Source organism: Protopterus annectens, chromosome 9.part0 (assembly GCF_019279795.1).
Source record: "Protopterus annectens isolate FY-2018-M chromosome 9.part0, PAN1.0, whole genome shotgun sequence".
Lineage (NCBI taxonomy): Eukaryota > Metazoa > Chordata > Ceratodontiformes > Protopteridae > Protopterus > Protopterus annectens.
The window spans coordinates 1,018,563,459-1,018,589,856 of NC_056743.1; the positions used below are offsets into that span (position 1 = coordinate 1,018,563,459).

At 44.5% G+C, this 26,398-nt stretch overlaps 1 protein-coding gene across 1 annotated transcript in view; it reads left to right on the forward strand.

Moving 5' to 3' along the window:
* The window catches only part of FMNL3 (formin like 3), a 1,635,345-nt gene that overhangs the window by 788,033 nt on the left and 820,914 nt on the right, over window positions 1–26,398 (forward strand). Inside the window, exon 9 of the mRNA XM_044082195.1 lies at window positions 10,525–10,618. Coding sequence (XP_043938130.1) covers window positions 10,525–10,618 — 94 coding nt within the window. The remainder of the gene's footprint in view (window positions 1–10,524; window positions 10,619–26,398) is intronic.

Sequence of the window (26,398 nt, forward strand, 5' to 3'; positions counted from 1 at the left end):
ATTGGATCGAGAGAGTTTTGGTTTCACTGGCTGAGTGTTCTCTGGTTTGTTTCTCTACTGACTTAGAGAGTATGACAGGTATGCTCAACCTGTTTGGACAGGTTGATTCTCTGGCTATGTCTGAGGTTAGCTATTACAAACGAGATCTGGGTAGCTAGCGCTAGGCATCATGGGATAAGGGGTAGCCTCGAGCCAGTAAACAGCTCTCAAGCTATAGAAGATGGCCGAGTCGGAGCAGAGGATGGCTCAAATCCCAACAAATACTACACTTGATCTAATATATGGTCCCCAGATAAGGGACATATCGGATATTAAACTGATATGTCCCAACCAGCAAGAAAGAAGGTGAGATGAAGACAACTAACATGGAACGTTATGGTAGGTACATAACTTCTTTTTTCTTGGCATTGAGCTTGAGCCCATGGCTCTGGCACCAAGCATCTGTTTCTGTAAGGCCCTTTTGTAGAATATTCACATCATTTGATTGAATAATGGCTCCCAGTTTGCAGCCATCTGCAAACTGTTAGCCAGAGTCCCTTAGTGTTGGCCTGTACTTCAGAGAAGTAGATGCCAAACAAGAGCGTCCCAGGACTGAACCCTGAGGTACTCCACTTGTCACTTGTCTGGAGCTGGATTTGGAGTCAGCTACTTTTACAGTGTGGGTTCTGTCAGTAAGCCAGTTGGCAACCCATCGAGTGACGTAGGGATTAATGCCCAATTTAGTAAGTTTATCTATGATTCCAGAGTGGGAGATGGTGTCGAAGGCCTTGGCGAGGTCCAGATAGGCTGTGTGGACTGCCTTACCCTCGTCTACAGCTCTGGAGACTGATTCGAAGAAGTCAGTCAGGTTCAGGAGATGAGATCAGCACTGCACAAACCCAAACTGGGTGGGGTCCAGTGTTTGAAGTTTGCCAATGTCTTTGTTTATAAGTTCCATGATAATACATTCCATGGCCTTGCAGAACAGGCTTGTCAGATCAGGTGGTAGTTCCCAGGATCCAAGGTGGATCCCCCCCTTGTGGAGTGGGATAACTGTAGCCGCATGCCACTCGGTGGGCATGAAGCCTGAGGTGAGGCTATGATTAAACATGACACTTAGGTGAGTTGCCAGTTCATTTTGTAGTTCATGCAGTTCACAGCCCGGGATGTCATCTGGTCCCATGGATGCTGTATTCTTAGCTTTGGAGAGTGTGGTTTTTATCTGTGTGGCCATTATTACTGGAATTTGGCAATCTTTCAATATTGAGATGGGCCCTTTAGCGGATGAGAGGGGGGTGAAGTTGGCACTGAATTGATCTGCCAGGATATTGGCAATATCTTTGGGATAAGTATATTTAATGCTATTCTCTTGTAGCTCAGACCAGATCAGAGCATTGCCATTTAGATTCTTGACATAGCTATAGAATGCCTTGTCTGTGGAATCTTTGGCAATTTTATTTTCGTAACTGGCTTTGGAGGATTTTGAGGGATCTCAGCTTCTTACTGAGACTGGTAAGGGAGTTTTTGCATCCTAGGATTTTCCTCTTTTCTGCAAGTTTCTTCCTTTTTTGTAAAGTTTGTTTATGGCAGGGACCACCAGATTGGTTTCCTTTTTTTGGAGGAGAGCGTCTTGATTCTATTTGGGATGTTAGGATTCATGTACGAGTGGATGTGCTCATACAGTGCCTTAGTGTAGGATTCAGCAGTCGAACTTTCAGTTCAAGTCTGCATGAGTGTCGTGAAGTTTGTCGCTTCTGACGTGAGTAGCATGAAGTTGGCTTTGGAGAAGTTTTTTACCGAGGTTTCCTTACTGGGGGGTGGAGGAGGGATGTGGATGTTAAGGGTGATTAGCTTATGGTCAGACCTGACCAAAGAGGGGTGACCATAGGTGTGGAGCATAGATTTCCCATGTTGTTAATGACCAGGTCTAGGATATTGGAGACCCTGGTGGGACTATGGATTAGTTGATCCAGGGCATTGGAATTTATGAATTCCAAGAACCATTGGGCAAAGGTGTTGGTACACAAGTAGTTTTCCCAGTTAATGGTGGGGTAGTTGAAATCCCCCAGTATTATAGTGTCTGGATGTATCTTAATATTTTCCAGTATGTTTAGAAAGGTGTAGTGAAAATCTTGGGGCATATGGGGGGGAGGGTTTGTAGCAAGCTACAATTTGGATTGCAGTCTTACCTAGTGTTGCACTTGGAGAATTTCAGACGCATTGTGTTGTGCAACTAGCCTGGTGGCATGAATATCCTTGGTGAATATGGACACTCCTCCACCTTTAGTGTTTTGGTCCTGATTTTGTGGCTGAAAAGTGTGGTAAGCGTTGTAGCCTGGTATTGCAGGGGTGCTCTCTGGAGCCTTGAACCAGGTCTCAGTTATTGCACAGATATTGATGTTAATTTTTAGGAATGCCTCGAGAGAGTGCATTTTGAGGTTTAGACTACTAGCATTACCTTCAGGTTTTGCATGCTTGTATCTGTTGTGGTGGTGGTTTTGTCCTTTGAACTTTGCCTAAAAAAGGCACTATAGGGGTGGCAAGAGCCTTAGCCAGTAACCTGAATCCCAGGGATGACAGGTGCAGACCATCTCTGACAAAGCATCGTGGTATGTCGATCATGTCGTCCCAGGCAAACAGATACTGGATCCTCTTTGAATGACACCAGAAGCTTAGCCAATTGTTGAAGTCAGTCGTTTTGTCCTTATACTGTGGTATCATTCTGTGTGAAGGCAGGATGCTACTCTGGGCTAGGGTCATACCTGCCTGGGCCACATGATCTGAGAGCTCTTCCATGTCTCTTTATGTAGTCCAGGGAGGTATGTTTCAAGTCATTCACTCCAACAGGGACAATGACAGAGTCATATTTGTACTTGTTGTGGAGTGATTTGAGTGCATGCATTATGTTGCAGATCCTGGCTTATGGTTTATGTAGTTGGTTTGTTATACTGTTACAGAATTCTTTGGGCAGAGGAGGAAACAACAACAGACGCCCTCAAGGCAGAGGGGGTCCGCAGAACCAGGGCAGCAAAGAATCCTTCTCTGAGAAGCCTTTCCAGCATCCCTGAAGGGTTGCTCGGCTGCACGCCTCTGGAGGTAGTCTGGGGAAGACTTTCACTATACCCAAAAGCCTGGCAAAATTTAACGCAAGACAAATGGGTACACTCAGTCATATCCAGAGGTTACAAAATTCCCTTTCAACCCCCCTTACCGTCAAGCAAATCCCTTCCAGATGTTCCACCCAATGTGAGGGACCAAGCAGTCATAGAAGTTTCAAAACTGCTAGAAAAAAAGAGTCATCCAGGAAGTCCCGGAAGACCAACACGGATCCGGAACTTACTAAAAGTTCTTTTTGGTACCAAAAAAGACAGGGGACAGGAGACCGATTCTGGATCTCAGCAGACTAAACAAGTCTGTTCAAAGAACAAAGTTTTGGATGGTCACACTACAGTCCATTCTACCCTTTCTGGGTCAGGACAATTGGATGTGCTCCATAGATCTTCAGGATGCATACAATCGCATGAAAATGGACAGGCGCTCCAGGAGATTCCTTCGCTTCCGGCTGGGAGCCAGTTATCATCAGTTCAGAGCTCTGCCCTTTGGTCTCACCACAGCCCCCAGGGTGTTCACCAAATGTATGGCAGTGGTCACAGCTAACCTGAGACGTCAAGGATTCCAGGTGTTTCCATATCTAGATGACTGGCTCCTCACTGCTACTACCAGGCATCAACTTCTGCAAGCCAGAGACTACACAATCACAATCTGCTCCCAGCTAGGCATCACAATAAACTTCAAAAAATCTGCCTTGTTGCCCTGTCAATCTATCACCTATGTAGGAGCAGACTTGGACACAAGGATCATGTCCAAGGCTTCTGCCAGACAGGGTATCTTTTAATTTGCCAGCAAGTACAAATCCTAATGCAGAGCAAAAGGATCCAAGTCACGTTCATCCTTCAAACTCTGGGTTCCATGGCAGCGCAATTCTTCTAATCCCACTAGCCCGCTTTCACATGAGGCTCCTTCAGTGGCTTCTGTTCACACAGTGGTCTTTCCAACAGCTGCCCATGTCTCATGACCATGATTACAAAAACATGCAAAAGGCACCTTTCCTGGTGGATGGTCTCCCCATTAGTGATTCAGGGCAGACCCTTCATTCAGCCCCCTTCGGTTGCCACAGTGACCACAGATGCCTCCATGATGGGGGGGGGGGCATTATCAGGGCAGGACAGTCCAAGGCACTTGGCAGCCTCACGAGTACCATCTGCATATAAACGTCCTAGAAATGAGAGCCGTGCTCCTAGCGTTGCAAGCTCTTCAGGACTGTCTCCCTTCTGGGACCATTGCAATTCAAACGGACAACATGTCAGTGGTGTGATACATCAACAAGCAGGGCAGAGCCAGTTCCTACCCCCTATGTCGAGAAGCACTCAGACTCTGGCAGTGGGCGATTTCCTCCCAACGATTTCTGATTGCGACGCACATCCCTGGGAGGTCCAAAGTCATAGCGGTCAGGCTCAGCAGAGCTATTCTCATGTCTCACGAGTGGTCTCTGAATCAGGTAGTTGCGGATCTGATCTTCCACAAATGGGGACAGTCTTGCTGCGATCTTTTTGCTACCCCCTTCAACAGCAAATGCAGCAACTACTTCTCCCTTTACCGCTTCCAGGTCACACACCGAGAGATGCTCTAGTCCACGATTGGCCTCAGGGACTTCTTTATGCCTTCCTTCCTTTTCCCCTGATACCGATACTCATACAGAAAGCAATATGGTTGGGTTGAAAAATGATCCTCATTGCCCCCTACTGGCCTCGACAGATATGGTTTCTGTTCCTGCACCATTACCTTCTCAATCAGCCCTGGACTCTGGATCCGATTCCAAACCTACTGATTCATCAATCAGGCTGACTGCATTAATCCCTCCAAACACTCCAGCTCACAGCTTGATTGCTCTACTTCCAACCTTAGCCAGGCTTCCCAGTATTTCCCCGGCCGTACTTGAAATTGTCTCCTCGCACAAGTCCACCACTAGAAGGACTTATGCTAGCAAATGGAAGCATTTTTCTTGTTGGGCAGAGGCTAGGAACATAGATCCCCTTTCAGCCCCAGTCCACGAAATCTTGGAGTTCCTAGCAGAACTTTTTCATTCTGGGTCTGCTTCTGCTACAATCAGGGTTCAATTAGCGGCCATTTCAAACTTTCATGTTGGTTTTTCTAATGCAAACATCATGTCTCATAAGCTATGTAAAGCTTTTCTAAGAGGGACTACTCTCCTTAGACCTCCAGTGAGAGATCCCCCTCCTCCTTGGGACTTAAATTTGGTACTAACCTCCTTAATTGTGCCCCCATTTGAACCTGCAGCGTCCTGCTCCATTAAGTTTCCATCTTGGAAAACTCTTTCTGGTAGCTATTACTTCAGCCAGACACGTCTCTCAACTTCAGGCACTATGTGTCCATCCTCCATACTTAGTTTTTCATAAGGACAGGGTTGCTCTGAGGACTAATCCCTCTTTCCTTCCAAAGTCTGCCAATGTATAGACCTACCTGTGTTTTTTCCCAACCACACCAACAAGGCAGAATACAAATTACATCAATTGATGTCCATAGACAACTGTTTTTACCTGCATAGGACGAAGGATATAAGGAAGTCGGACCAACTATTCCTTTCCTATTCTCTGGGCAAACAAGGTCTCCCAGTTTCCAAAGTGACCTTATCCAGGTGGTTGTCTCACATTATTACTTTCATTAATCAATTAAGAAAGAAAGAGTTGCCTATCAAACCAAAAGGTCATTCTACTAGGGCTTTGGCCACCTAAGTAGCCTTCCAATCTAGGTTGCCCATGGATTCTATCTGTGCAGCTGCTACGTGGGCAAATCCTCATACCTTTATTTCTCATTGCAAGCTAGATATGGTCTCCAGGAGCAGAGCTGACTTTGGTTCCACTGTTCTGAAGAGTCTGTTCCAATGACCCGCCCAGGATTGTAGGTGCTAGAGACGCTGTCCCAACCAGCAAGAATGAAGGCGAGATAGACAACTTAACATAAAGAAGTTATGTACCTACCATAACGTTCCATGTTAGTTGTCTTCATCTCGCCTTTCTTGCGTCCCACCCTCCGTCCCCCTGTCCTGTTGGATCGAGAGGTGTTTTGGTTTCACTGGCTGAGTGTTCTCTAGTTTGTTTCTTCTACTGACTTAGAGAGTATGACAGGTATGCTCAACCTGTTTGGACAGGTTGATTCTCTGGCTATGTCTGAGGTTAGCTATTACAAACGAGATCTGGGTAGCTAGCGCTAGGCATCATGGGATAAGGGGTAGCCTCGAGCCAGTAAACAGCTCTCAAGCTATAGAAGATGGCCGAGTCGGAGCTGAGGATCGGCTCAAATCCCAACAAATACTACACTTGATCTAATATATGGTCCCCAGATAAGGGACATATCGGATATTAAACTGATATGTCCCAACCAGCAAGAAAGAAGGTGAGATGAAGACAACTAACATGGAACGTTATGGTAGGTACATAACTTCTTTTTTCTTGGCATTGAGCTTGAGCCCATGGCTCTGGCACCAAGCATCTGTTTCTGTAAGGCCCTTTTGTAGAATATTCACATCATTTAGGGATTGAATAAATGGCTCCCAGTTTGCAGCCATCTGCAAACTGTTAGCCAGAGTCCCTTAGTGTTGGCCTGTACTTCAGAGAAGTAGATGCCAAACAAGAGCGGTCCCAGGACTGAACCCTGAGGTACTCCACTTGTCACTTGTCTGGAGCTGGATTTGGAGTCAGCTACTTTTACAGTGTGGGTTCTGTCAGTAAGCCAGTTGGCAACCCATCGAGTGACGTAGGGATTAATGCCCAATTTAGTAAGTTTATCTATGATTCCAGAGTGGGAGATGGTGTCGAAGGCCTTGGCGAGGTCCAGATAGGCTGTGTGGACTGCCTTACCCTCGTCTACAGCTCTGGAGACTGATTCGAAGAAGTCAGTCAGGTTCAGGAGATGAGATCAGCACTGCACAAACCCAAACTGGGTGGGGTCCAGTGTTTGAAGTTTGCCAATGTCTTTGTTTATAAGTTCCATGATAATACATTCCATGGCCTTGCAGAACAGGCTTGTCAGATCAGGTGGTAGTTCCCAGGATCCAAGGTGGATCCCCCCCTTGTGGAGTGGGATAACTGTAGCTATGCGCTACTCGGTGGGCATGAAGCCTGAGGTGAGGCTATGATTAAACATGACACTTAGGTGAGGTGCCAGTTCATTTTATAGTTCATGTAGTACACAGCCCGGGATGTCATCTGGTCCCATGGATGCTGTATTCTTAGCTTTGGAGAGTGCGGTTTTTACCTGTGTGGCCATTGTTACTGGAATTTGGCAATCTTTCAATATTGAGATGGGCCCTTTAGGGGGTGAGAGGGGGGGGGTGAAGTTGGCACTGAATTGATCTGCCAGAATATTGGCAATATCCTTGGGATCAGTATATTTAATGCCATTCTGTTGTAGCTAAGAGCAAATCTGAGCATTGCCATTTAGATTGTTGACATAGCTATAGAATGCCTTGTCTGTGGAATCTTTGGCAATTTTATTTTCGTAACTGGCTTTGGAGGATTTTGAGGGATCTCAGCTTCTTACTGAGACTGGTAAGGCAGTTTTTTGCATCCTAGGATTTTCCTCTTTTCTGCAAGTTTCTTCGTATTTTTGTAAAGTTTGTTTATGGCAAGGGACCACCAGATTGGTTTCCTTTTTTTGGAGGAGAGCGTCTTGATTCTATTTGGGATGTTAGGATTCATGTACGAGTGGATGTGCTCATACAGTGCCTTAGTGTAGGATTCAGCAGTCGAACTTTCAGTTCAAGTCTGCATGAGTGTCGTGAAGTTTGTCGCTTCTGACGTGAGTAGCATGAAGTTGGCTTTGGAGAAGTTTTTTACCGAGGTTTCCTTACTGGGGGGTGGAGGAGGGATGTGGATGTTAAGGGTGATTAGCTTATGGTCAGACCTGACCAAAGAGGGGTGACCATAGGTGTGGAGCATCGATTTCCCATGTTGTTAATGACCAGGTCTAGGATATTGGAGACCCTGGTGGGACTATGGATTAGTTGATCCAGGGCATTGGAATTTATGAATTCCAAGAACCATTGGGCAAAGGTGTTGGTACACAAGTAGTTTTCCCAGTTAATGGTGGGGTAGTTGAAATCCCCCAGTATTATAGTGTCTGGATGTATCTTAATATTTTCCAGTATGTTTAGAAAGGTGTAGTGAGAATCTTGGGGCATATGGGGGGGAGGGTTTGTAGCAAGCTACAATTTGGATTGCAGTCTTACCTAGTGTTGCACCTGGAGAATTTCAGACGCATTGTGTTGTGCAACTAGCCTGGTGGCATGAATATCCTTGGTGAATATGGACACTCCTCCACCTTTAGTGTTTTGGTCCTGATTTTGTGGCTGAAAAGTGTGGTAAGCGTTGTAGCCTGGTATTGCAGGGGTGCTCTCTGGAGCCTTGAACCAGGTCTCCGTTATTGCACAGATATTGATGTTAATTTTTAGGAATGCCTCGAGAGAGTGCATTTTGAGGTTTAGACTACTAGCATTACCTTCAGGTTTTGCATGCTTGTATCTGTTGTGGTGGTGGTTTTGTCCTTTGAACTTTGCCTAAAAAAGGCACTATAGGGGTGGCAAGAGCCTTAGCCAGTAACCTGAATCCCAGGGATGACAGGTGCAGACCATCTCTGACAAAGCATCGTGGTATGTCGATCATGTCGTCCCAGGCAGACAGATACTGGATCCTCTTTGAATGACACCAGAAGCTTAGCCAATTGTTGAAGTCAGTCGTTTTGTCCTTATACTGTGGTATCATTCTGTGTGAAGGCAGGATGCTACTCTGGGCTAGGGTCATACCTGCCTGGGCCACATGATCTGAGAGCTCTTCCATGTCTCTTTATGTAGTCCAGGGAGGTATGTTTCAAGTCATTCACTCCAACAGGGACAATGACAGAGTCATATTTGTACTTGTTGTGGAGTGATTTGAGTGCATGCATTATGTTGCAGATCCTGGCTTATGGTTTATGTAGTTGGTTTGTTATACTGTTACAGAATTCTTTCTGACCCGGAACTTGCCCCCCATTGTTGTCATCCGCTTGACTTTATGCTTTAGTTATACTTTAGTTTCAAGTCTATGATAATATTAGAAATTAAACACTCTTGTTGTATGACCGTTTTTGTAGTTCCACATTTCCTGTAAACCCCTCCTTATTTCATGTACTCACAACATTTAGCTTCTGTGATACCTCATTTTTTTCTTTCTTGCCCTAGTGGTTAAAGTTTGTCTTTCATCTTAGACATTCTTCCGGTACTCCTATCTTTAGTAGTAAGTTTAAAAAAAATACTGTACTGCAAGCATACTAGGTTTATGCATAGCTATAGCTCAAATAAGCCACTGTCCAGCTAGCTCCATTGGCATAGAAGGGTAAAGCCCTGACTATAGTGCAGATGACTTGAGTTTGATTACTAACTTTGGTATCTGTTGGAGCTAGCGTAAGGAGGATTGACATGCCTGTCATAAACATTTGGGAGATGGTAGGGACTGTCCAGCCCACATTCCCTCAAATGTGAGGCAGCAGCACAAAGGCTGGACTGGGGCAGGTGTTTGGTCACTAAACTGTGAACAAGATAGTCCTCACTGCAAGTGCAAATGTGTGTATGTGTGTAGTCACACTGGGTGAGCATAGTGGCTTGTCCAGTGATGTGGGTTGCTTGCCTCATGCCTGGAGAACATTAGGGCTGTACCAAAAACTCCACCATTGCTGCAGTGGCAGCAGTGAAACTAATCACTGCTTATGCTGTCTTGTATGAGGGTCTTCACCAGCCAGTTCTTACCACCACTGGGGAATACCCAGGACAAGGGAAACACACGAGTCTAACCAATGGGGAAGGGCTTGATGGTCAGCAGGTATAGCAGCAAATATCACTTGGGAAAAGAAGCGACCAACCTTTATTGATTTATTTTTAACTTTAAAATTACTAGGCACAAGTGCTTCTTTTCAGAAGCAGCTTTATTACCATAGTCTTAGTTAAATGACTTAGAATCTCTTAGAAGGCAAATGCAGAGTGAGAAAAGTCAAACCCAGGGTGCCAGAATAAAATTCATCTGCAGCTCATAGCTTAATCCTCTGTCATCCCAATTCTGTTTACGTCTTCTGCTACCTTTATTTTTTTGTACTTAATTTATGATGTGGTTGAATAGAGCCATGGCACACTGTCAAAGTTTGCTATTCTTATGTCCTGAAAGGTATTGCATATCTGCTGTACAAAATCTTTTTTCTTTGATTGATAAATACGTATAAGTTGTGGTATTCTGGGCCATGCCTGAAATTGACCTGTCTTTCCCAAGTAACCCAAAAAAAAAAAATCTTCCTTTCTCCTCTCATTTTCTGCCTCAGTTGTACTCCTAAGCACATTTTACTTGCTTGCTTTTTTTCTTTTGATGTAGTAGGACCAGTTTTCCACTTTGATACCTTGCTACAGAATGTTGAACACTAACATGTTTTTTATTTCACTTGTAGAACCAAAGCACTAGTCCTAGAGTTGCTTGCAGCTGTCTGCCTTGTGAGAGGAGGACATGAGATCATATTAGCTGCCTTTGACAACTTTAAAGAGGTAAAGAGGCCTTTAGAACCCGTGTTTTTTATCATTCTGTAACTTACTGTTGACATTAAAGACTGAAGTTGCCTGAGTAAGTGTCGGAGGAGGTGGAATCTGGGGAAATGTGACCCTTCCTCACCAGCACTGCTGTGGTATTGGTGAGCTTCGAGTTGACGTACTTTGGGTAAATGGGCATGCACAGCTGTGCAGCTTTGTGTTCCTGAAATTTGATTTATTTTGCTTCTCATCTGGTGGATTTATTTTCTTTTAATTTTTTTGTGTTTGTGTCAGGATTGTGGATTGGTAATCTTGTTTTTCACACAAACTGAAAAAAACTGGCATGGAAGACAGTACTTATAGTTGTTGAAAAATATACAAATTCCATATTTTAAAATGTTCTATAGTGTATGCAGGCTGAATTCTGTCACATCAAATTTTAATGGTTTCAAGTTGCGTAAGACAATTTTTCATTGTTTGAATTCTGCTTTGTTTCATTGTTTTCCAAAGCTTGCTTTTAAAGTCAGTATCTTATCCAGAATCATAAAGCAGCTGATGTCCTGACTGAAATCACTGTTGCAGTATTCCAAATGATGTCCAGCCGGGGTACCAAATTCTAAACCTTACCTGGAGCATATGTGGACGTATGACCTCAGCTTGGAAGCATAGGGATATATAGAAGTATGTATGAGCTTAAATCCTCAGATTATTTGGCAATCCGCTTCAACACAAGTCTCACACTTGTTGGTCTGATCTTTGTGTGGTTGTAGGCACTGTTTGCTTCTTGAATTTAGAAAAGTGCCCCATTGGGAAACCTTCCTTCTTATGTAAACTGTTTTGTAGTGCTTTTCTTAGATGGCAGCTGGGAAGGGTAAGTGTGAGTGTGGTATGCAAATTTTCTACAAAGATCTGCAGACCCAGTGTCTTCTGCCTAGGTGCTGAGCATGACTATAAGGCTTATTCCATTTGCTGATTCTTTATATCCAAGACTTTTCTATCACATTTGTCATCCCCTAACACTTTCTTGGAGGCACAAAGACTTAAGCATCTGGCCTACTCCAGTGTTTAATTCTGCCGTACCAGACATAACCCCCACCGCACAAAAGAAAACTCGAGGGCTAGGCATGACACACTTGTCTCTGATGTACCAGCAGAGGTTACAGAGCCCACAATAAATTCAACTCTGTCACAGGCACCCTCTACCATGACCTCTCTGGAGGCTCATGGCATCAGAGACTGCATGGCCGAAGAGACACTTGCTGCTACTGAGAAGGGGACCCTGCAAATCATCATTTCAGAGATAACAGAAAGCATCCCATAGAAGTATGTCAGGGGTCAGAACTTCCACACTTAATTCTAGGCATCACCCCAAAGAAAAAAAAATGACAAAAGACCAAGAATGTCTCCTCACCTCATCCTCCTAGCAAGAAGGAGTGGATGGGACTGCTCCCAGGGATTGCTCAAATCCATTCTGGACCTTAAACTGCTTTAGTTTACAGCTCCTCCTTCTACTCCTCTGAAAAGTTACCATTGACTTTTCCTCTGAAAAGGAAGGGGCCTCATTCTGGTGACCACTCATTAGCTTACACCTCTCAAGTTCATTGTGGTCAGGTTCCTTCATATAATGAGGATTCCACTTCACCTGATTCCGCTTTGGATAAGACATCCTTCGGGGAGGTCATTTTAAACATGAGACATTTTGTGTAGGTGTCTTAGCAAATCTCTGCTGTCCAAAAAAGATACTACAGTCTTTTGGAGATGGGCACTCCTGCCACTTCCACAGTCCCTCCTGGAGGCATTTCTGGATGCTTTTGAATCCACCTCTTAAGCTCTTGACTCACACCCTCCTGCTCCCAAATGACCAGACATATTCTACAAGAACCCACAGGACCTTAAGTTGCTGTACAAGAATCTTGGATCTGACCCTTCAGCAGTGTCCATCTCTTCTGACAAACCTTTTAAGTTACTGCCTAATGCTAATGCCCTTACTTCAGGTAAGAATGAAAGGACCATGAATAGATAGAATAAAACGGTTTACAACTCTTCTACTCTGGGCTTCAGGGCTAGAAGATATTAGACCCAGTTGATCAAATACCTGTTTTTCTGTCTTTAACAGTCTAAACAAGATAGTGATGGATGTGCAGGGCACAGAGTCTAAACAACAAATTTTGTCCCTGGTTATTCAGGCCACTCAAGTGGCTAGACACAGACTAAAATGCAGCTGTGGTGTCATTGGGGCCTCCTCCAGAGCAGCTGCTACTGGTACAGCAAGCCCATGCCAGAAGATTTCAAAGGTAAGCTCATTGATTCACTCCTGAGCAAAAATCTTTTGTTTGGACTACAGCCAGATGGCCTATTCAAAACCATACAGGGACAAGGCAAAACTCTGAAAGACTGCAGGCAAATCTTACTTACTTCTGTCCTTAGATACCAGAGGAATTAGTTAGCCAAGCCTACTTTTATTAGAAGGGAATATAGACCTCCCCAAAATCCCAGGAAGGTGTCCTGGAAAAGATTTCCAGAACTTGAAAGGGGACTCTAGATCTGAGAGGCCTCCCTTCTCAGGTAAGTCATTGTGACCATCTTCCAAACGACCTTGATCCTCCCCAAGCCCTCTCAGAAAGATTCACTCGATCCATCTTAATCTGGGAAAAGATTACCACACCATCCGTCATAAATAGTTATGAAGTGTCCTGAAAGAAACTTCTTTCCTTGAATGTCATTCCACCTGCACTCCACAATCAGTTAAATCTTCTTGCTCCCATCCTTCAGGAATGCAGCCTAAGGAGCAATCGAACATATGGCTTTTCAACTTGTGAGAAAGGGTTTTTACTCCATACTTTCCCTGATTCCAGGAAAAAGACAGTGGAGACCCTTACTGGATCACTGCTCAACATATTCCTCAATGCCAAATTTCAGAATGCTCTCCCTCCACATCCCATTACCCCTTATTTTCCTACAGGCATTCTTGACTCTCTGGAGCTGAAAGATTTATACCTGCATATTCCCATGTTTCCCTCCCACAGGAAATTCCTCAGATTTCTCACTGGCTCATCTTACTTTCAGTTTGCTGCTTTGCCTTTTGGGCTTTCTGCTGCCATCAGAGTATTCACAAAGTACCTAACACATGTAATAGCCTTTTGTAGGACTTGGGGGATTCAGGTATTTCCTTGTTTAGATGATCTGCTTATCCAGGCCTCTTCACCTCCAGTCTTGCTGCAATACAGCTGGGAGTTTGAGCAGGGCAATGGAAGCATTTGCATTCCCTGTTAAAATTATAAGGTTGATTAGGAGTGTATGTGAGGGATTGGAGGTGAAAATTGAAGTGGGTTGGTTCCTCTCTGATTAATTTCTGTTTGAACAGAGGAACCAGGCAGGAGTGTCATCCTTCCTTTGTTATTTACACTATATTTAGAACCATTGGTAAAAAAAACAAGAGACTCAGAAATTCAAGGATATAATTGGTATGGTAGTCAAGAAAAGCTGGCTTTATTTGCAGATATGTTATAGCTGATAAAACCAGAAAAGGACATTTCAGTGTTGTGGAGCATTTTGACTCTGTTTCAATTTTTTTCAGGATACAATATTAATGAAACTAAAACAAAGGCAGTAACTGTAAATTATGTACCCATACACAAATTGGTTCAGCAATATCCATATTTATGGGGACATGATAAAATGAACTACTTAGGAGTATGAATTAAAAAGGATTCTGGTGTGGCAGCTAAGGATATGTGGGAACAGACAGAAAAGATAATACAAAAACTGAAAAAATGGAAACACTGTTACATGGATATGGATAGCAAGATAAAAGCAGTTAAAATGTTTTTAGTCCCTTTAGTTTTTTACACAGATAAGGTATATTTTTATGAACCAGAGGGAAAGTTGTGGATAGCAATTAAGAAAGAGTTGAGGGATTTTATCTGGGAGGGGAAGACTGGAAGAGTCAAGTGGGATAAGCTGATTCTTCCAATTGAACAAGTCAGTTAGGGATTACCTGATTTGAAGGGGTATGACAGAACTTCACGGTTAAGGTTCCTATACATAGCACAAGCAGAAACCTACATTTCTAAGTGGAAGGAGATGACAATGAAGCCAGGGGGAAGCTCAAGAAACAAGGAGAGACTGGGATTTTGGATGCAGATTCTTAAGGAGAATAACAATAACCCTACAGAATATTATATTCATAAAGTAGCTGAAAGTATTTTAAGAACTAAGCCAACATGGTAAAGGAGAAAAGGAATTCTGCCAATAGTGATGACTGCAATTAGGGATACAGACAGTAAGCAAGAGAGGGCTGGAATGTATTGGGGAAAACTGGCAAAATAACTAAGGTATTGGGAGCAAATAATTAAAGAGGGAAAGATAGTGGAATGGGAAGAGGTCAAGAATTTATTTGGACTGCAGGCTAGAGATTGCCTTCCCTATCAAGGATTGATATCAGAGTATAGGCAAAGAGAAAGAAAGAGGGTGGATTCTAAGTAAAAGACCAGCACTGGTAGAGTATTTAGTAGAATCTAGAACAGAAGCTGCTGATAAAGGAATAATTGGATGCAAAGTATTGCATGATAACTGTAAGAATCAGTCAGAGGAGGTTAGAAATGATTGGGAAGAGAGATGTGATGAGCAATTCACAAATAAACAATGAGGGGATATGTATGTATGTCTCCCAAATATGCAATGAACGCTATACAATTTAGGGTCTTTGCTTGGAAGGGTCCATGTAGGTATTTTTGTACCCAAGTAGACTCAACAAAGAGTTTTTCCTCTGGTATACTGCAGATGTGGGAGATCTGATGGGGAAGAAAGAGGTAATTAGGAACATATTTTCTGGGAGTGTAATGAGTTGGTAGACGTCAAAGATTCCCTGCAGACTGCTCTGTCAGAGGTACGGGATGAGCAAATTGGTGTAATTAAGGAAATGATTTTTTGAGCTGTGATACAGAAACAGAATTTTCCACACATAAGGCCTTACTGAGTCTTAATTATGGTGGCTGCCAAACATGCATTTACTAGAAAATGGAAATCAAAGTCTAAACCAACTGTACTAGAAGCAGTGAATATAGTAAGAGAGAGAGAAACCAACTGGAAGTGGGAGCTTTAGAAAATGGTAGGAGCAAACTACATAGAAAAAATAGGACTTGTGGAAATAGTGCATGCAGAGGAGGAACAAGGTTTAAAAGAAGGCAGGATTTGAATGATGTATGTAATGTTTGACAATGACTGGATAGATAAGTGACGTGTAATATTTGCAACTAAAATTATGTGAATGTGGTTTGTTTTCATTTATATAATTGTATGATTGCCTATGTCATAAGTGATAATGTAATAAAGATTTTCTTTAACAAAAAGTCTTACTGCAACACCTCTAGTTCACTTGCAACATACTTCAGTTGGGGTTTACAGTTAACTACAAAAAAATTCTGTCCTGCCCACTCAGGACATAGTCTTCCTGGGCTGTGGAGACACCAAAATGATGCAGGTCTTCTTACCTTGGGAAAAGATGCAAACCTTATATTTTACTTCTAGTTAACTTCCCTGAAAGCCTGTTGTGCTAGGGAGATTCTAAGGACATTAGGATTCATGGTGAAACAATTCTACTGCTCCTGTTAGCCAGGCTGCCTATGAGGAAAATTCCATAGTACCTGAAAACTGCATGGTTCCGACACATATCGCCTTCATACCATGTCTCAAAAAGGCGATCTTATGGTTGTTGGCTCAGATGACTATTAATCCAGGCCTACCTTTCAAAGTGTACAGACTCCCTCAAGAAATGTACACAGCTCGGATGAGGCTTGGGAGGTTTGGATTGGCATCCAGAAGTTCCAGGGCCTCTGGTACTCCAGCATCAGGAAAGAACATATCAACCTGAAAGAGATGAGGGCTCGCATTTATGCTGTTCATGTTTTCTTCCATCTATAGAAGCCAGGCCATCATGCAGTATTGACAGACAACCCTGCAGTCATGTGGCACATAAGCAAGGAGGAACCAGGTCATACAAACTATTCAGGTTGGCTCAGATTGCTTGGGACCTGGCTACCCAGAGGAATGTCTCTTCTGTGACGAAATACATACTGCTTGAATAATCTGGCAGAATCGCTAAGCAGATCCATCAAAGTCCCCACCAATTGACCCTCAACAAAAAGTTTTATCTAGACATAGTCCACAAGTGGGGAATACCAGAGATAGACATGTATGCCTCAGAGAGCAGCAACCAGCTCCCTCTCTTTTGCATCAAGAGTCCTTGTCCGTTGGCATGGAGGATAAATGCACTTCCCTTTCAATGGATTTGGTGGTTCCTTTATGCCTCCCCCTCTTTCTTCTAATGCCAAACGTTTTACTGAAGATGAAAAAAAGAAAAACTAGAAATCTTACTGGTGACTTCCTTTTGACCAAGGGAGTGTTCCCCCTTCTCTATCTGTAGCTAGGGGCATTAATCACAAGTTTAGCCCACAAAGTGGATTTCATCACACAGCAGAAAGGATCACTGCTTCATCACAACCTGTCATCCCTCAATCTAAGCCTATGGATGGATGATAGGATTCTGATACCTTTCAAACACCAGTTCTCTGAGGGCATGTTTCAGGTTCTCCAGGAGGCAAGGAGTCCCACCATTTGGAAATCCTACATAGCCAAATGGAATCAGGACCGTTCAAAATCAGAGGTTCCTCTTAGCTTATTTGTGTGAGCTCATAAAAACAGGTCTGGCATATTCCTTTATCATAGCCTGTCAGCCATCTCAGCATGTCTACCTGTCAAGTCTGTTATATCCAGACTTGAGGTCAAAGAATTTCTAAAAAAGGTGCTACATTTTCGACAGCTAAGGAAACCTGTATCCGTACCTTGGGACTTCAGCTTTGTGCTAGAAAAATTCACTCTGCCTCCTTTTGAACCAGCTGCTCCTTCTACTCTCAAATAGTACACCTGAAAAACTATTCTGTTGCTGGCTGTCACTTCTACTAGGAGAGTCTCAGAACTACAGGCACACATGACTGTCCCACCTTTTCTTAATTTCTTTTAAGAACAGTGTGTCCCTGAAGGTTAACCCCCTCTTTCATGCCTAAAGTGGTGAATGTGATATGTCTCAACCAGATTATCAATCTGCCCACTTTCTTTCCCAACCCACAGAACAGGGGTGAAAGACTCTTATATTCACAAGATGTGCACAGGCAGCTAAGATTTTATTTGGGCAAAACTTGGTCTATTTGTAGGTCAGACCAATGTGTTTATCTCTTTCATGTACTCCAGGCTGGGCTAGCCAGTATCTAAACAAACCATTGCAAGCTAGATTTCTTAGTTCATTTCCGTTTGATACTCACGCAATGGCAAACCTCTGCCTGACTGCTCATGAGTTAACTTCTCGTCTGGTGCCTTCAACATAGTGTAGATTCCAGGACAATTTTGGAAGCTGCCACCTGTTCTTCTGTGTGCCCCTTCATTGCACACTTCAGAATTGCTGCTTTTTCAAGGTCCAGGGCTGCCTGTGCTAGGTCATTCCTCTCTGGACTTTTGGCCAGTTCTCACCATTCTCAGCCATCCTCCCTTCAGATCCTATAAGTTCTGCAACTCATCTATCTGTTTGGAATACAGCATCAGTGATTTCAGTCAGGACATAGTACAGTTGTGTAAGAACTTTCCTTAACAGTAAATGTTCTACTGATCATTGCTGCAGTATTCCTTCCCACACTATTTCCTGGTATTGTCTTCTTTACTCCTACCCTGTCTGGCAGAAACCCAGGACTGCGAGAGCTCTTCTCACCTCCTGCTTTGCCCATCCTAGCTGACCACTTTTCTGTCAGATGTCTTCAGTCTGCTGGATGTAGATAGTCTGAGGATTTACTCATACATCCATCTGTATACCCATACACTTGCGAGCTGAGATCATATGTTGGAGGCATGCTCCAGGAAAGGTTTAAGCATTGATACCCGAGCTGGACATCAGCTGCACCTATTTGGAATACTACAACAGTGATCAGTAGGTCATCTGTTTTTATGGTAAGTTCTTGTACAACTGTACTTTTTGACCTGTCTGTAGAAGACTGCCTGTTTAACAATTAGCTTTGTTTAGCGATTAGCTCACAAAAAAAAAAAAAAAAAAAAAGTTTTGTTTGCTTGTTAACCTGCTAGCAAATAATTTGAGGTATTAATTTGCCATGCTGGTTTCCATGCCAGAACCTCAAGATGTTATGTGATCCTATCTCGCCTACATTCTGTACTGATGGGCTCGGACCCGATCCTCGGCTCCGACTCGGCACGCTATGCTATAGAGCGAAGCCTCTCATTGGCTGAGCTATTCTCTATCCCAGGATGCACCACCACTAATCCCCCAGATCTTGTTTGCCGCTTACAAGCTAGGACGTGGTCTCAAACTTGGCTGAGCTAAGTGCTGTTTTTTTCTAAAGTTTTCCTGTCAGGAAATTCTCTATTCTTACCCAAAAGCTGTTTTAACAGCTATTGTTGTTGTACGCGTATTTTTTGGTATAATTTTGTGGTAAATTTGTGTGTTTGTTTAGGGAAAGGTTTCCCGTTTAAGTTAGAGGGGCCTTCCCCTATTCCATAGCAAGTTTCTCTTTTTTTAAGGAGGTCAAGTACCTGTTTAAGTTAGAGGGTTCTTGGCCCTCCTTTTTGGTGTTTGTGATATTTGTATTGTACCTATCATAAAAAAAAAATATATATATATATATATATATATATATATATATATTTTTTTTTATATTGTTGTTTAAAATCTTTGTTTTTCTGACTAGATAGTGTTTTTTTCCACTGTTATAGTGACTGTTTTAGAGACATTATGTCCAAAGAACATAGACCCTCAGGGTTCAAGAAGTGCACGAGGTGCAATTATAAAATGTCTATAACCGATGATCACTCCTCGTGCGTATATTGTTTAGGCGCCAAGCACCTACAGGAGTCCTTCAGCGTGTCACGCCTTTTCCTCTAGAGTCCTCCAAGAGAGGAAGAATAAATTAATCTTGAAAGGGCTGATTAAACCCTCCTTCGAGGAGGCCTTATCTTCCTCATTCTCTCCAACTAAGAAAAAGAAAGCGTCGGCTCCGACCAGCCCGTCGAAACCGACTACTAAGAAATCCAGGCAGGCTTCTCCATCGGCTCCACGGACTTCGGAGCAGAGGGCGGAACGGTCTGCCTCGATGCCCCCAGTCTCGGCTCCTCTGGTTTCGGAGCCAATGACTGGGGCTTCGAGAGGCGGGTCACCTTCATCGGCTCCAATGATTTTGGAGCCGATGAGGGTTGCCGGCTCAGACTCTTCCACTTCGGCGCCGAAGCCCTCCTCGGCACAGAGGGAAATTGTTTTGGGATCTCCCTCGGCACCGATACTGGTTGAGTCCATTCGGAGCCGGTCCCCCAGTCCTTTGGAGCCGATGGAGAAGTCGGTTCGGACCCGATCGGTTTCCTCTAGATCTTCCAAGATGTCTGATTCGGACATCGACAGGGTGCTCCTAAGACTGTTTCAGTCTCCTGTGTTCCAGAAATGAGTTTCGGCTCCAGCCCATTCGGCTTCGGAGCCGATGGCCCACCCTGTAGTTCTGGTTCCTCCTCCAACAGCTTTGGCACTGTTGGAGCCGGTGCTAGTTGAGCCGATGGAGGTTTTCGGGTCGGCCCCGACCCTTACTCCAACCTCGGCTCTTGAGTCGGAGTTCGGTACACGGACCTCCTCTGTCGGCCCCGGGGGGGACGCTTCGGGACTGATGTTTTCGGTTCCGAGCCTTCCTCTCGGTGCATCTGCTGCGGGGGTACCGTCTACTGTTGTGGCCACGGGGGTTGGACCTTCCCAGGATTCTGGTGGTCCGGCCTTCAGGGCCATGAGGAGTGTGTTAGCCAAATCTTCTTTGGCTACCTCCACAGTTTCACCAGCACCTTCCCTACATACGGAGACTGGGTCTTTGGCAGTCCCCCTGTCATTAGACAGCGGAGCCCCGGGGCCTGAGGTCACCCCCACTGGGGGTTCCCCCCCTCCTGGAGGTCCCTCTGAAGCTTCTTCAGAGGAACCCCCAAGGAAAAGATCGTGCAAGAGGAAGCACGTAGACTCCCCCGATGAGTCTCTCACGTCAGGCACTGATCTTGATGATGCGGAGGGGTCCCCTAAGTCGTCCTCAGATGATGTCTCCTTTGCAGACATCTTGGAAGCCCTCAAACAACGAGGCGGCTGGCATTCCAAACCCCCTTCTGCTGACGAGTCAGTGTTCCTTAAGGCCTTCGGGGCTCAGCCCTTCAAGCTCCTAGATTTGATCTGTCGAAGGGCGTGGGAACATCCAGATTCTGTGGAACCAGTGCCTGCTCGCCCAAATAAGTTCCTATCAGCACCCCCAGAGAAGGAGTTTATGACAAAAGGTGTGGCTGTAGATGCCTTGGTGGTGGCATCTGCTACCCAACAAGATGTAGCAGAGGCTTCGACGTCCGTCCATCCTCCTAATAAGGAGTCTAGGAGCATGGATCGGTACGGGAAGCGCACCCTCAGTTCAGTGGCCTTTACCTTAAGGTCCCTGAACTATTTAACGCACTTCACCAGGTTTCAGAGGGATCTGATCAAGGAGCTTTCAGATACCCTCTTGGGTAACCTACCTGAGCAGCTGGCCCAGATGGTTGGCTCTCAGTTGGCTACGCTGTCATCGATATCAAACTCGTCCATGAGGCTCATTTCATATGCGGCCGAGGGGGCGAGTAGAGCGGCGGGTACGGGTATTGCTCTACGGAGGCAAGCCTGGCTCCGCCTGTGTCATTTTGCGGAAGCCTTTAATTCTTCCTTTGCCGACGCTCCCTTTGATGGGTCCTGTTTGTTTGGACCCAAGGTAAAGGACACATTGACCTGCTGCGAGCAAGAAGGTAAGACTTTGACTGCCGTAGGGGCATGATTTTCCACTCCCTTTCAGCCTTATCCCAAGGCGAAAAGAGGAGGGAAAATGTGGTTCCGTAGATCCCAGAAGTCTTATCCCTCGCAGCAGGACGATCCCCCTTCTAGAGGCAGAGGAGGGGGAAATTTTTCTGGAAGATGCCGTCCCAGAGGCGGCAGAGGCCCCCGCAACACTGGAGACCGCGAGTCCTTTCGTGGCTCTTCAGCCTTCCACAATCCCTGAAGGATTGCCCGACTGTGCAGCTCCGGAGCCAGTCGGCGGTTGTTTTTCGAGGCACCTAAAAGCCTGGGAAGGTATCACTCAGGACCTTTGGGTGCTTCGAATTATTGCCGGAGGTTACGCCATCCCTTTTTCTCACTCCCCACCTCGATCCAAGAAAATCCCGGACCCGCCACCCAGTCAACGGGAAATTGCAGCCTTAGAAGTCTCAAAGCTGCTTCGAAAAGGAGTCATCCAACCGGTCCCCGCAGACCAGATTGGATTAGGGACTTACTCAAGATTCTTTTTGGTGCCAAAAAAGACTGGGGAGTTGAGGCCCATTTTGGATCTCAGCATTCTAAATCGTTCAGTCAAAAAGTCCAAGTTCCGAATGGTCACCTTACAATCCATTCTCCCACTGCTGGAGAAAGGTGTTTGGATGTGCTCCATAGATCTCAAGGACGCCTATTACCACATTCTGGTAGATCAGGCGTCCAGGAGACATTTGCACTTCAGCCTAGGAGACGGTCATTTTCAGTTCTGCGCGCTGCCCTTTGGTCTCACCACAGCCCCCAGGGTGTTCACCAAATGTTTGGCGGTCGTGACTGCTCACCTGAGGAGTCTAGGATTCCAGGTGTTTCCGTATTTGGACGACTGGCTCCTAACTGCCACCTCCAGAAGTCTACTATTGCAGAACCTTCAAGCCACAATATCACTAGGCACTTCCCTTGGAATCACCTTCAATTGGCCAAAGTCTGTGTTGCTGCCATCTCAACGCATAAGATTCATCGGAGTAGAAATAGACTCAAACCGAATGCGGGTCTATCTTCCTACAGAAAGGATACAAACCATACAAGCTCAAGTCCGAGCCTTGCTTCTCAGATCCAAAGCTCCAGCCAGGATGGTCTTGCAGCTATTAGGGTCTATGTCTGCCACGGTTCTTCTAGTCCCCCTAGCAAGGTTGCATATGAGAATTCTCCAGTGGCTTCTTTCGACACAGTGGTCCTTTCAGGATCTCCTGCTCAGTCACCTCATACGGATCACGGAAACCTGCAAACGGGACCTTCGCTGGTGGCTGGTGCCCTCCAATCTGGATCAGGGTCGACCTTTTGTTCCACCTCCTCCTATGGCCACTTTGACTACGGACGCCTCCCAGATGGGGTGGGGGGGGCATTCCCTGGGCAGGTCAGTCCAAGGCAAATGGCATTCAGAAGAGAGTCTTCTTCACATCAACATTTTGGAAATGAGGGCGGTGCTTCTATCTCTACAAGCCCTCCACGATTACCTCCCTCAGGGCGTAATTGCCGTTCACTCCGACAACATGTCAGTGGCCTGGTATCTGAACAAGCAGGGAGGAACCAGATCCTACCCTCTTTGCAGAGAGGCCATGAGAGTCTGGGAATGGGCAGTGGCGACCAGACGTTTTCTGATAGCAACTCATATCCCTGGCAAATCCAACGTGATAGCCGACAGACTGAGCAGAACTATCCTCTCTCCTCACGAGTGGTCTCTGAACAATGCAGTGACAACTCAGATCTTCAGCAAATGGGAAATTCCTTGTTGCAACCTCTTCACAACCCCGCTGAACGCGAAGTGCAGAAAGTTCTTCTCCCTCACTCCAGCTCTGGGGGAGAGTCCTATGGACGCACTAGCCCATCCTTGGCCCACCGGCTTGCTATACGCCTTCCCCCCAGTTCCCCTCCTTCCCAGAGTGATCCAAAAGGCGTCTCACTTGGGGAGCAAAATGATCTTAGTTGCTCCTTACTGGCCTCGTCAGGTATGGTTCCCCTATCTTCGGAAATATGCACTGGACGGTCCATGGTTCCTGGATCAGATCCCAGACCTATTAATTCATCAGTCGGGACTACTCCACCAGTCCCTTCACACTTTGAAGTTAACAGCTTGGCTCCTCCTCTTCCGACTACAGTCAGGAATCATACCTTAGACCCGGAAGTCATACATATCTTATCTTCGGCCCACAAGTCTGCCACTAAAAAATTGTATACTAGCAAATGGAAGAGATTTGCTATTTGGGCTCAACTCCGGGGTCTGGATCCCATCACTATTCTTGTATCGGAAGTCCTAAAATTTCTAACTTCCCTTTTCAATCAAGGTTCTTCAGTCTCTACCATCAAGGTCCAATTGGCAGCTATTTCCAATTTTCATGAATCTATAAACCCACCTTTAATGAGCAACAGATTGTGTAAAACCTTCATGAAAGGTGCTGCGCTTTTACGACCTCCGATTTCTCATCCTGCTCCTCCGTGGGATCTCGATGTGGTGTTACGTGCCTTAACCTCCTCCCCCTTCGAACTGGCAGCAACATGTGATTTGAAATTTCTATCTTGGAAAACTGCTTTTCTGGTCGCGATTACTTCTGCCAGAAGGGTTTCAGAGCTTCAAGCTCTATCTGTAAAACCACCGTACCTGTTTTTTCACAAAGATAGAGTATCTCTCAGGCCTAATCCATCCTTTGTCCCTAAAGTTTGTTCCAGTTTTTGCCTGCAACAGTCATTAGAACTTCCAGTTTTCTTTCCAAAGTACTCAAACAAAGCAGAATACATATTCCACACATTGGATGTCCACAGGCAATTCGTTTTATTTAGACAGGACCAAACAAACAAGGAAAACAGATCAATTGTTTGTGTCCTTTGCGGATAATAAATTGGGCAAAGCCGTCACAAAGGTCACTATTGCCAAATGGATCAGGGACTGTATTACTCAAGCTTATTCCTCTTCTAATAAAGAGCTTACGACCTCTGTCAAAGCTCACTCTACAAGAGCTATGGCTACTTCAATAGCATTCCATTCTAAGCTTGCCATTAGTGACATTTGTGCTGCGGCTACGTGGTCTTCCCCGCACACTTTCATTTCCCACTACAAATTGGATGTGGCATCTCAGGGGCGAGCTTCATTTGGTTCCACAGTGCTCAGGAGTGTTTTCCAGTGAGCCACCCAGGATTTAGGTGCTAGGGACGCTGTCCCATCAGTGCAGAATGTAGGCGAGATAGGATCACATAACATCTTTTAGTTATGTACTCACCATAACTTTAGATGTTTGGGATCCATCTCGCCTACATTCCCAATAACCCACCCTCCTTCCCCCTTCCTTGGAGATCAGAAGAGATCGGACGGTCCGAATTCTATTTTCATCTTGAAACATCTGGCAATGTTATATGAACAAGTTATGTGTGTGTGCATGAATGCGGACAAACAAGATCTGGGGGATTAGTGGTGGTGCATCCTGGGATAGAGAATAGCTCAGCCAATGAGAGGCTTCGCTCTATAGCATAGCGTGCCGAGTCAGAGCCGAGGATCGGCTCCGAGCCCACCAGTACAGAATGTAGGCGAGATGGATCCCAAACATCTAAAGTTATGGTGAGTACATAACTAAAAGTTTAACTAACTCAGGGTGTTCATGATTGTGTGCTATTGTTGGCCTTCACTGTCAGGTGCTTATGTTAGAACTTTTTTTTTTATTTATTTATTCATTTGTTGAGCAGAGTGGAGCACTGATCTCAATGGATTATTTTCAGGCATAGCCTGTAGTATACATTTAGAGGTAAGAGCACAAAATTATATGCACATATACTATTAAAAGAGCATTTGTATAAGCAGTAACAGGGTAAATTGTATTATTTTAAACTTCATGAAAATAGTGAATAGTGAGCTAGAGAGAAAAAGCAGGATATAAAGGATAAAGTCATTAAACCTGGCAGGGTTGAACTGACAAACAGTTGAAGAAATTAGTCTTCCAGTGTTCACAAGGAGGGTATTATTCCTCAGACAACACAGATGCATTTTTCTAATTCCCAAAATGATCTCTGACCATAGTACTGCCAGAAGAGTAATGTCTTAACAGCACTTTTGTTGGTATGTCTTATTTTGGAGTCTTCTAAGAGCATGTCTTATGGAGATTTCAGTTTGTTATTGACCTACTGCTTCTCATATTCTTTGCCTGCACATGCCTTTTTATTCCCTTCATCTAATGTGGTCTCTGTTTTGATTCAGCCATTTTTGACTATATAAATGTTTAACAAGAATGTATTTTAAGATTATGCAAGAAGCCATATAAAACTTGGTTGGACCAGCATCATTTTGCAGGTAGAACTCTGAGATGCGAGTCTTTGCAATGCCTGTGAAAAGGAGAACAGCACCTTCTCCAGATATGTAATGAAGACGAAAGATCTTTGTAAAAGTCAGATTACTTCTCCCTCTCTACTAGAAGACATTTCTTTTTGAATAATTGTGTGAGTGCAGTTTTCATTTGGCCTGTGACAAATCCCATTTTACTTGGAGAGGTACAGAGGGATTTGGAGTCTTCCTTATGCAGTGGATAATGGTTTTATATTATTATTTATTATAAATATGCTTTTAAAATGTTTAACATACTCTTTGGGGTATGTTTGGAGAGCTCTCATAAACTGCTCATCACTACAAGGTAGTATATCTCAACAGTAGAGATCTTCTTGCATTAACTTAAAAGAAGTGAAAGCAGTACAGAGCAGTGACTACTTTTAATACCATTTTCAGTCAGTATATTTACAAATCAGAACGGATAATTCTGTTATCATATGGTGGGTAAGTGAACAGTAAGGGATAGCAATTTTCCATCTGTGCAAGAAGACACACAACATTTGTTGGATGCCTTTACATTTCAACCTGCATCTTTCAGCAGTCCATGTACCAGGCATATAGTTTCATAGTTTCATAAAAGGTTGTGAGGCTA